Consider the following 11,821-nt stretch of genomic DNA (forward strand, 5'->3'; position numbering starts at 1 on the left):
GGGATAAAAACGCTCCTTTCCTTCGATCTGTGCCGAACGGAGGAAAAAGAACTCACATGGAGGATAACTCCCCTTCCCTCCCATCTGTAAACCCAAATAAGAATAAAGGACAGAAAGGAATTAAGCTAAATTAGGCACCATATCCTCTTCCTAAGCAAAATAGAACAGGAATTTATTGCCACCTTAAAGACTAACAAAACTTATTACAGCCTACGCTTTTGAGAGTCAGAGGAGCAGATTGAGGATATCCCCCTGTGCCAGGTGAGGTCATGTACAGGAAGCAGGTGTTCCAGAATGAACAGAGAGACAGACACACACGCCATGCACACTTTGCACGGGGGCAGCAGGATTCGGCTTCACTTGAGGCAGAATAATCAGGGGTCTTGTTGTAGAAAAAGAGCTGCCGGAGCTCATTAGCATAACTCATTAGCATAACTTATTTGCATATGCCACGCCCCCTGACATCACCGGAAGTGACAGAAGGCCACACCCCCTGACATCACCGGAAGTGTGTCAGAAGGCCCGGCTACTTACCCTCCTGCTTCATCCTCATTCCCAAACGGAATGAGGATCGAAGCAGAGGGCGGGGTAAAGAAGGGGGCGGGGCTTCACCACGTGACCGCCCCGCCCCCTAGAGGTTCTCTTCCGGAGCTCCGTACCTGAGAGCTCCCCCCCGACTAGAGCCCTGAGAATAATTATTTCTAAAGATGCAGTGTCAGGCACACAGGGCTCAGGATTGCTTCAGGGAAAGAAACAGGAGGATAATAAGCTCCCTTAAGAAGCTGAAAGGCTTTGCAAGACAGGCCACCAACCTGGGCTTTAGGCGTTTAAGCCATAATGGGCCTTAACTTTCAGCACCCATTCCCATGCAATGTGCCCCTCGAGCAGGGGACCCCCACAGTCAGGCATTCTCTCCCTTCCTTGCTCAATTAGAAAGCACTGCTCGGGCCCAGTCGGTTGTGCTGGCTCACAGTGTGTCTCCTGATACCGAAACCATTTCTTAAATGGGGCAAATACAGGGTCTCCAAGTACGGAGAGATGGCGCTAAGGGCTGCTAAAGAACAGGCCACCCGTCAGCACCTTGCAGCGTCTTTCCCCCCGCCAAATGTGAATCTGAAAACATTATACAAAACACTTTATATTTGACACTTGACATAGCAGTATTCATTTTTATAAAGGTCATGAGCCCATAAGGATGGGGTGGGTTATTAATTAATTAATTAAGACATTTTTACCCCACCCTCCCCTCAAGCGGGCTCAGGTCGGCTTACAAGGGGCATGCACCCATACATAAACCAGATAAAACAATACATTGAATGAAACTGTGTGTGTGTGTGAGAGAGAGAGAGAGACTGACTCTCCTTTACCTATTATCTTCATAACCTTTTGTGTGGGTGTGCGGCTCCCCCTTTGCCGTACTGGCTCGCCCTGGATGTTCTGCCACCCTGGATGTGTTTGGGCCAGCCTCAGAATGGGGACGGGTTTTTTTTCCCCCAAGCACACCGGTCCGCTTCCCGCCCTCCAAGTGAGCACAGCCTTGGCGCCTCTCTCTCCCTCATTCTCTGGCCCTGTGTCCTCCGCTGGGTGTATCCTTTCCCGCCTGGCTTGGAAGCCTCCCTTATATACTACCCTTGGCCCCACCCTTGGACCTTTGCTCCAGTCAGGGTTTGGCTCCACCTCTTCCTGGATGGGATAAAAGGAGGGTGGACACCCACTCTCAGGGCTGTCTGTCCTTTGCTGTCTGTCTTGCCCAGCCCCCCACCCCGATCTTCTTACCATGGTCCTCCCCAGCTGCCAGCCCTCGCCCTCACAGGCTGCCACCACTGCTGCCGCCGCCACCCAGGTCTTCAGCTTCCTTTCTTGCAGTGGTGGGGCCCACGACCTGGTTGGGGCCTGCCACTGCCTGCCCCTCCAAGCTGGCCACTGTTCCTGGGCTCCCAGCTTGCCTCCCTCTCTGGGTAAGGAGCCTCAAGGGCACTGCTTTGTCCATGGCTTGCCCATTGGGAGGGAAGCTAAGTCAGGGACAGGAGCCCGCCCCAGAAAGCCATTAGGCACAACCATAATCCATACAGTACAAGGCCCGAGGGGTGTCACCTACCGCTGCCCTTCTTGTCTGCCTCCTGCTGGCCAGTCGTAGCATTGCCCTTCATTTCCTCCTCCAGTTCAGTAAGCCGCCTGTGTATTGCAGGCTTGTGGTCCTTGATCCGGAGGCTGTACTGGCGGGCCAGCTGGTACACCTTGTTCTGCATCTTTTCTGTCAGCTCCGTTTCTGTCAGGTGGGCTAGCTGCATGATACGGGGGTGCAGCTGAGGGGGACACTGCTCTGGCTCGTAACTCCCCAGCTCTGGCATTGGTTTCCAGGGCACTCTGGAAGGCACCGCTCGTTCCACAGGAGACTTGTTCTCTGGGGAGGGCGCAGCAGACTCTTCTGCTATAGCTCCCAGAGCCTCGTCCTCCAGGATGAGAAGTGGCTCGTGGAGGTCAAAGCCATTCTCCTGGCTCTTGAGCCTGTTCCTCAAGGAAGGTTCGGCACACTGTCCATTTGCCTTATTGCCTGACCTGCCACCCTCTTCAGCCTTTCCGTTCCACAGGTGTCTTCTTGACTTTTCTATCTCCTCCCAGATCTTAATCATCTCGGCAGGTGGCCTGAATTCTGCTTCACTGATAGGCTGAGAGTTGTCCTCACGGCCTGGCTCAGAGCAGGCAGCCCGGGGCGCAGCAGCAGGCCTGTTTGAGAGTACCCAGGCGGCCGTCCGACAGGCTCCACGACCGACGGAGGTTCCTGCTCTCTTCCTCACTTCCTGTGGAGGTTCTGGCTGGGGGAGGCTGTTGATCCTGAAGACAGAGTTCCTCACCAGCCCTTTAGGGATATAGGACAGGCTCTCCCTCCGCCTGACGCTGAAGCCGGCATCTTGATGCTCAGCATAGTCATAATAGCTCTTGATCTTATCCAACAGCAGCCGGTCCTGCTGAGACAGCATGGACTCCTTCCGCCTACAGGGAGCGCGATCGGTTTCGACTGGACCCAGTGAGTTTGGCTCGCTGCAGGCACTGATGGGCTCAGCCGGGGGCTCCTGTGGCAGGCTGTAGCTCTGGGACTCGGAGATGCCGCTGTTGTGGCAGGTGGCCTTCTCACTGCCCTCCAGGCTCAGGACGCTGCCGCGCCGACTGTCCTGCTTGGGGATCAGGAAGCCCTTCCCCTCCTCTAGAGCCAGGCTGCTTCGGCGAGAGAGGCTGCTAGTAAAGCGCTCAGCAATAATGCTAGCCTGATCTAGCACAGAGAGAGGAAGGATGCTTCTTGGGGGGGGCGCACTTCCATCCTCTTCCTCCTCCTCCTCCTCTCCTTCTTCCTCTTCCTCACTGCTAAGTGGCTTTTCTGTGTTTTCAGTGGCTTCCAGGCCATCGGAATGCTGATGCAGGGCTCCGTGTTGGTCTACCAAGGCTGGCTCTGGAGGATTCGTTGACTCAGGGTCTGAAGGATTCTCTTCTGGGCACTCTTCCTTACAGGGAGAACCCTCTGCCACTCTGTCAAGCTCCACAGCTGGTCGAGCCTGCCAAACACACGTGAAAGAGGAAGTGAAAAAAACAGGAATGCTTCATCTATCTGTTATGCAAGCCTTGTTAATTAAAGATGGGTGTTTAGAAAAAGCAAACTCTTCCTATTTAAATGCAGCCCATTGCTACATCTCAACGGAGTTAAGATTTAAAGTCCAGGCTTTCCATACACTTGTCCCTATGTTGGCTCAGTAGGAGATGGATGTCTGGAATGTCTGGAAGTAAACAGGATACTGTAGCCCAGGGGTCCTCAAACTACGGCCCGTGGGCCACATGCGGCCCACCGAAAACATTTATCCGGCCCGCTGGCAGGGCCGGCTCGCCTAGGGCCCGCTGGCCCTCAGGGGTGCCAAACTGCAGATATGTGCAGTGTGCATAGGAATTTGTTTATAGGGTTTTTTTAAACTATAGTCCGGCCCTCCAACGGTCTGAGGGACAGTGAACTGGCCCCCTGTTTTAAAAGTTTGAGGACCCCTGCTGTAGCCGATATGAGAACTTTAGATCATGGAAACAGAATGGCCATGGTCTAGACCAGGGGTGGCAAACATGTGGCCCGTGGGCCAGATCAGGCCCTCGGAGGGCTGCAATCTGGCCCACAAGGTCCTGTCTGCTTCCTGCTTCTTTCTCCAGTTCTGCTGCTACATTACAGCTTACTTTACCATACTTTCTCAATTGCACAGGAGAGATAGATAGGCAAGCCTCTCCTGTGCGATTGAGAGAGTCTGGAAAAGCACTGGCTGAGGCTCCTCTCCCTCCTCCTCCCAGAGGGAGAAAGGGAGCCAGCCATAGCTCACTTCCTGGCCCTGCTGCCTAAATCATACACAGGAGACAAAGGGAAGCCTTTCTTTCCTTCCACTAGCTGAGGCTCCTCCCTGAAGGGAGACAGGGAGGGAGGGAACAAGGGAGAGCTTGCTTTGCTGGGTTGCCTCAATCACACGGCAGAAATACCAGGCACCTTTAAGACCAACAAAGTTTTGTTCAAGGTATGAGCTTTTGTGTGCCTTGCTACAATGTGTGTATATTCTGTTGGGCTCCTTATGCTGTGTGTGTGTGTGTGTGTGTGTGTGTGTGTGTGTGTGTGTGTGTTTGGGCTCCTTATGCCAGGGCTCTCCTGGGTGCAACTGGGTTCCCTCCCCCTTTTCACTGTATTCATGCCCTCATGATCCAGTCTTTCTCAGTAAGAAAGTAATGTGAACTTTTTAGACGGAGGACTAACAAGAAGCCAGTGAGGTGAGGTGGATTAGGCTGAGAGTGTGCATCCAGACCACGTTCACCCAGCATATTTCCTTTGTAGGAAGTTGTAGTTATTTCTCTGGGGAAGACTATAGTTTTGTAGACAAACACATAGCAAACGAAGCAACTTATGTACAAAAGTTCACCATGCCCAGCCATTTCATGTTTTCCCCTGGGTCCTAGGCTCAAAGAACTCAGCATGAGATTTCTATAATGAATGTCAATAAATCAAAAGTAGATTTGCAGCTTACAGATACACACCTGAACAGCATACTCAAGAATTGGCCGTGAAAGCCTTTGACAACATATTGCAAGAGTGCTAATGTTTTAAGCATGTTTTATTTAAAGTTTAAAAAATCTTTAATTGTGTTTGTCTCTATCCTTTATAAAGTTTATATCTCCACTACCTGGCATTACATTTTATGACACATACAACAAGGTCTCATTTATGTCAGATCCGGCCCTCATAACATATGAGTTCGACCCCCCTGGCCTAGACTTCTGAATCCACTATTTCAAGGGAAGGGCAAAGACAAAAACCGGCAGGAGTGGCCGTGCAGTTTGCCAAGGGGGGAGAGAGACACACACCCCCTCACCTTCAGAACTGTGGAGGCGGCCTCCATGATCCAGGCCTTCTCGCTGCTTCCCGGAGGCTGGCCTTGCTTGTGCCCTTCTTGTGTCTTGCGGTCCTTGCCCTGGCCCAAAAGAAAATGCAGTTTAGAAGACTGAGCACTCATTGGGAAGGGAACCTTGTTGTCTTATTGGATGCCAGGACAAGAGCAACTGGACACCCTTAGCCACTGCCATCCACCATTTCCGAAACACCTTACAATCCTGTTTTCATTTGGTTGTGAATCAGGTCATTAGTGTTAGTATCAAGACATTTTACAGATGAAGGCAGAGATAGCAGCTTGTCCCAACCACCTAATGTCATTCTTGGGTGAAGAAGCATTCCTGTGCAGGTTTGAGTTTATTAGTCCAGCCCCTGGGCAAAACAACCAAAACCACCTCCTACACAGGGATGGTCACTAGCAAATCAGATGTGAGGATAGGTCTGCCACTGGCTATTAGCCATGATGACTGAATGACACCTCCATGTTCAAAGGCGGTATATACACCTCTGAATATTAGTGCTGGCATCAATCCCGGAGGAAGTCTTGGCTTCCATGCCCTGCTTGCAGGCCTTCTGGAGGCATCTGATGTGAAGCAAAATACTGGACTATATTGACCATTTGTAGGATCCACAGACTAAGAATTTATGCTTTATAACGCCACGTGGTTGGCGCATAGCAAATGGCAAAGGAAGGCAAATGTTGGCAGCTTTGGTTTGCTTGCCACTCTGCAATCAGTCGCTCACTTGGCAGCTTTCCAGACTTGATCCTCATAAGGTGAAGACAGATGCAGCCTCAGCAGTGAGATGTCTATAGAGCACACACACACTGCTATCTGGACACATGGACAGCCTTGCTGTCCTGATCATATACAGGGTGGACTCGTTTACCTAGTTCTTGGCAAAAAAACTAAGTTTGCAGAGAAATGAGTGGCCAGCCTTTGTATCAACCATGAAGTCTTCCTCTCCAAATAACCTCCAGGGGTTATTAAACGTTGTTTTTAAAACCCTTAACATTATTTCAAAGGGCCAGACAGATGACTGATCAATCAGGATTCAGCCAGTGGGTGACTGATTTGACTTTACCACAACCAGAGCTAGGAGTGCGGGTAGCGGAGCTCACCCACAGCCAAATCCCCACATCTGCTCCTGTCTACAGCTATGCCTACAGCTTTCATCCTTACTGCTGAATCCAGTAAGGGTCCAATATTGTGGACACCAGGACTTGGGAAAGAATATCGGCTTCATTGTATTCTCAGACCTGCTAAGGTGGACCTTTCCTAGCAAAAGGAAAAGAACTGCAGGAAAAGGGGCCTCCCGTGGAGACAGAGATTCTCAGAACCAACCAGCCTCTTTGGTCAACAAACCATAAATCTTGTTAGCCAGAGTGGGAGTGTGCAAAGTACAGAGTACGTCAAGTCGTTGGCACAACTGAAGGGTTAAGCAGCTAGCTGTGAAGTTGCCTGTGAGTGTTCCCATTCCGTCGCCAAACCTGGTTAACTGGGAGACCGTAGAGAAGACAGCCAAAAGGGACAGAGGGCAGGTGAGAGCCATGCATCAAGCCAGCATGCGTAAGGGGGATGAAGGGAGAGGCTGAACAGGCACCTCACCGTGCTGCCCCAAGAGAAAAGCAAAGCGTTGGCCCGATAGTGCCAGCAATGGAGGACTGCCATCAAGGAGCTTGCAAAGTCTGCCGCCTGTTCCGTTCCTACCAGCCTCTCTTCCTCCTCCTCCTCCTCCTCCTCTTCCTCCTCCTCCTCGGCTTCGTCCTCTTCCTCGGGCCCCATCTCCTTCTCGCTGCCATCACTTTCAGCCAACTCTTCCAGACATTCCTGGGGAAAGGTCTGCTGCCGCTGCTGATCCTCCTGTCGGGGCAAGCTGTCGGAGGGCTGTGGGGGCTCCCCAAACTCTAGAAGAGCACCATCACTACCTGCATGCTAGTTGAAGTGGGGGCAAGCGAGACATCTTGCTGAGAGGCCAGCGGAGACATCCTTTGGGGTCAATTCCTCACATCCCTGCCTGCCTCATCTGTATGTGCTTCTTATCCACAAGCAGGACTAACTTCCTTCTCACTCTTCTGGAGACTACAACTGTGGGCAGCAAGTACTCATTGTGGAGAACATTTTGTAAGGCACCCAAAAGCCCACCCTCCGTCAACCAACACCTTGAACCATTAAAAAAGACCGTTCCCTATCCCTCCTATGTTTCCCCTTCCACAGTTTCTTGATCTTACCTTTAGTCCTATTGCCATATTTGCAGTACATGGAAAGAGAAGAGCGGGTGGGGAGAAAGACAGTTATCAGCAGTGGGAGGGGCTTCCGCTAGCTTCAGTTTATTTCCTCACTAGTCCCAGTTCCCAGTATTTTGTTTCTGTTTCAGATGTACTCGATATAACCCGAAGTGACCACAGTCAAGCGGAGCCACTTGCTCTACAAGCAGATGATCATACTCCGTTTCAATGAGTGCAGTGATTACCCCCCCACCCCAAGAAAGGCGACGGGTGGGCCCTACATCAACAGAACGCTATTGCTGAATGTGTAAAGGAACCAGGTGGGAATTATTCAACATGGAGAAATGTCCTGCTTGATCTTTCAACACCAAAACTGCCTGGGTCTAATGACAGAGACCCATCCTGCGCTCACAGTGGCTCTTTGGAATGAATCTGAAACCAGCAGGGTCAGGCGCCTCTCAGAGCCCACCCTGCTGAGGGAAGCCCCATGGCATATAGAACCTCTTTCACATAGGCTGGGAGGGAGGGGGAAATTTACTCACCTTTGTTATTCAGTTGCTTGAGGATTTGTTTTGTTGGCTCTGTGAGAAAAACCAAAGTTTCTAAAATCAGTCCCTGAAATCCAGTTATTGGTTCAGAGCCCAGAAGTACCCAAATCGTCCCAGAAGTAACCCAGCACCAGCCTCAGCCCATCCAGAAGCAAACACCTTGAAGCATCCAAGTGCAGAGCAGAAGAGCACCAGCCTCCACTGGTCAGGGGAGAAAAGGCCTCTCAAATACACCCCCCCATCGTGCACCAGCCTTGTGGGCTTGCAAGCCACCAACATTAAAGGACCTGAAAGGCCAGAAAGGCCACCAAGTTAAAACAAAGACCTGCCTTCTTCCATCTCCATTTCTACAGACAAGGCTGTGTGTACTCCCCCCCTCCTGCCACAAATATTCAAATTTCCATAAAGCAAATGTCTACATTCTGTAAGCAGAACAGATTGTACTTATTTAGCAAGGATAGCTGCATAGTTTCTTATTGTGCACCACTTATTTTGCTTTGAAGATTCATGTTTTGAAAAGAATTTGGAATTTTTCTGGCGAGACCCGGGGGGGGGGGGGGGTCCTTGCCTCTAAGACTTTAGGAGCCAATATCAGCCATCACGGTAGCTGGGAACTAAGAAGCATGTTCAGCCATCACCTTGCCCTAGAGACAAAGCATGCACCAACAATCCACTACAGAGAAAGCTGCGGGGCAGGGATCTCTGGTCAGAATCCCTCCAATTCTTTGCTCCCAGTCCATGACACCATACTGCAGAAAAACTTTGTGCTACATGCTGAATGAAGGGAGCCCGCACCAGATTGTCGGCGGCCGCTACGCTGTGAAGCAGAGCTGTGGAGTCCCTCTAGGAGCTTCTCAGCACTGTTTCTGCCATGGAAAGGTTCTAAAGGTGGGACATAAGACAGCCGTTAGAGCCAGTGCTGTTTCCCAGGGAATGTTCCACAAGGCCTGCCTTGCTGAAGACGTTTTCTAGGGCAGGTTTAAGTAACATTCTGATATCTTACTTCTCAAGGAACAAGGTGGACTAAATAATCATGAGGTCTCTTATAATACTGGGCCTTTTCCCCTTCAGGGTTTTTGCCCCCTGAGTTTCAATACACTTGCTGCTGTGGATGGTCTGTTGTAAGAGAACCAGATGTCATTTTTCAAGGGTGCATTACAGTATCTCCTCAATAAAGGCACATTCTCTCAGCACCTGTGGATAATCCAGAGCATTCAAGAAGAGGGGAAGGTTGCAGCTACCCCCCGCCCCAAGTTCCTCTAGAGAATTGCCTTTATCTGATGCATAAATATAGGTTTGAGGCAAATAAGAATTAGGCACAACTGATCTCCCTTGGCACAACAACCAAAGACTAAAATGTTATAAATACACCTTTCACAAAACAATACAATTAATTAGCCTTGTGGGTAAACGGTTGCTTGTTGCCCCCACCTTCCCCAAAGCCAACACAGCCAACGTGTGCCATTAACCCATGTTCAACTCTTATAAGTTGATCTATAGTTGCCTGGGGATTCCCCCATGTTTCCTGGATTTAACTTTCTTATGTTTCTGAAGACAGAACAAACATGGTCTAAATGGCTAGCTCTCGGTTTCATCGCAAGAAATTTAGATACCAGGTTCCTAAAAATTATGACAGCTGTTAACAACAAGAGCACTCTTCGTTAGAGCAAGAGGTTGAGGAAGGTCAAAAGAAATTCAGAACCTCATCTGTGAGGACTTTTTTACACAAATTGCAGCGTACATGATTCAGTGAAATGGAGCCGGCCTGCCCTCTCTTGCACAAGCTTGTCTGGCATTGACAAAAGGTGGTTGTTTTTGTACAACAGGCTCAAGAGCGATCCGCTGGGGGCCACTCGGAGAGGCTGCTGGCTCAGGCTCAAGAGTCAGGACTCAGCTCCAAAGTTCCCTATGCAAGGAGCCTCAGGCGGAGGGGCCTAGGGAAGACTTCTGAGGAGGTGAAGAGGTGCCTCAAAACAGAACGGACAGTGCAGAAGCTGAGAGGGTGCTGGTCCAAAGTATGCGTCTACTGCTTCATTTCGGACCTCTCCTGGGCTCCTGAATTTGAACTTGGCCCAACCTCTCATAGAGGAAGTGAGGGGAAGCGTTCCTAACGTCAAAAGAAGGGGTCTCTAGACCACTCTCAGATTTCAATAACAGCCAGCAAGATGGCTCAGAGAAGCTGGCAAGCAGTGCAAGCCCACAGTTTTTAGAAAGCCCCATCAGTCGTTAAAACCCTGCAACGAGCCAGGGCAGTTCCACACTGTAATGTTTGTTTGTTCGTTTGTTTTCCTCATGGTTTAAGGTGGTTTACAATAATAGTTTTAAAAAATCCAGTTAAAGCCAAAATATCTCTCAGTCACCACCTCATTAGGGAAAACCATCACAGTCTTTACAGAACTCCCTTTCAGCATTCTCTCTTCTTCCACAGATGGCAAGCACAGGTGCCACCATATTTATTCCAGGGAACAACATCAACAAAAGAAAGAAGACTACCTAAGGCAATGTTTGTTAACAGCCAACTTTTGCTGATATTTAAATATGCCAGCTTCTGAATTACTCTATCTTTGGAGACCCAGGAGAATTGAAGTATTTTGAATTACAGTGTTTGTTCATGTTTACCCATATATGTAGTTCTAAACCCCAGTAAGAAACAGACAGGGAACCTGACAGCGGAATCTTGTGACACATACGGAAGGCCAAATGACTTACACATTTCCGATCCCTCTGTACAAATGCCTTTCACAGCCTGCCGACCTGTACCACCCCCGTCTTGCATAAATCAAACTGTAAAGCTGCCAAACTGCAAGGTTTTGCTGGCCACGCCAGCAAACAGCAACAACAGTGTTAACAATAGCTGTATGTCATCTGAGCACACTTTCAAGGCCTTTCCTGCTCTCTTCCTTTTCTTAGGCCCTGAATTTTCCTCTTTTCCAAATAACTGCAATGTCAGCCATCACGTCTATTCATAAATCATCTGACTCCCAATGCAGAAGTAACAGAAGTTCACAGTGACCCACAGGTCTGTCCAGCATAAACAAAACTATGTTCTCTCAGTGTGTGCGTGTTGTGTGTCAGAGGTCACCGGGCCTTGGCAAAGTAGATACTTGAGCGCCTGTCAGCTAAACTGAGCAATATGAATGCTTAATAACAACTTCACCCATAATGAAGACAGGCCACTGAACAAGCCACTCATGAAATTATAGGAACTAACATAAACCTCCAGCAGATACTGGGGGGCCCATTACCCTCCAAAGCAGTGCTGCTCAGCATACAGCTGCCAACAGGGTGTTGTTACAAGAGCAGTCCCCATTCCCCAGCATGGCCTTGACAAGCATAGGCCTCTGCTCCCACCCTGTTCACCTGATTGCCGACGCCCCTGCCGGGCTTGCTGGGGAATGTCTTCTGTTTGTTGGTATGACCAGGCCTTCTTCAAACGCTCTGGACTGTATTTGTAGCGATGTGGATCTGAAAGGAGGAGGAAGACATTTATGAAAACCTGGGAACTGGCCCCACTTGGCATGACGAGGTCACAACATTCAGAAGCTAAGGATGGATGAGAGGATGAAACCAGCCCCTTCCCTCAGTGGAGCGGCCCTTGAGGAAGATGAAAGGGGAGTAAGTGCACCCCTTGCCCTTCCTCATTCC

General features: G+C 50.0%; 1 protein-coding gene across 1 annotated transcript in view; it reads right to left on the reverse strand.

Moving 5' to 3' along the window:
* PLEKHG3 (pleckstrin homology and RhoGEF domain containing G3) overlaps positions 1–11,821 on the reverse strand; it is a 58,486-nt gene that overhangs the window by 1,846 nt on the left and 44,819 nt on the right. Inside the window, exons 11-17 of the mRNA XM_015414499.1 lie at positions 11,537–11,641; positions 8,972–9,058; positions 8,171–8,209; positions 7,632–7,639; positions 7,009–7,335; positions 5,385–5,483; positions 2,099–3,551 (exon numbers count right to left, since the gene is read on the reverse strand). Of these exons, the coding sequence (XP_015269985.1) occupies positions 2,099–3,551; positions 5,385–5,483; positions 7,009–7,335; positions 7,632–7,639; positions 8,171–8,209; positions 8,972–9,058; positions 11,537–11,641 (2,118 nt within the window). The remainder of the gene's footprint in view (positions 1–2,098; positions 3,552–5,384; positions 5,484–7,008; positions 7,336–7,631; positions 7,640–8,170; positions 8,210–8,971; positions 9,059–11,536; positions 11,642–11,821) is intronic.

This window comes from Gekko japonicus, unplaced genomic scaffold (assembly GCF_001447785.1).
Source record: "Gekko japonicus isolate JY-2015 unplaced genomic scaffold, Gekko_japonicus_V1.1 scaffold446, whole genome shotgun sequence".
NCBI classification, from domain to species: Eukaryota; Metazoa; Chordata; class Lepidosauria; order Squamata; family Gekkonidae; genus Gekko; species Gekko japonicus.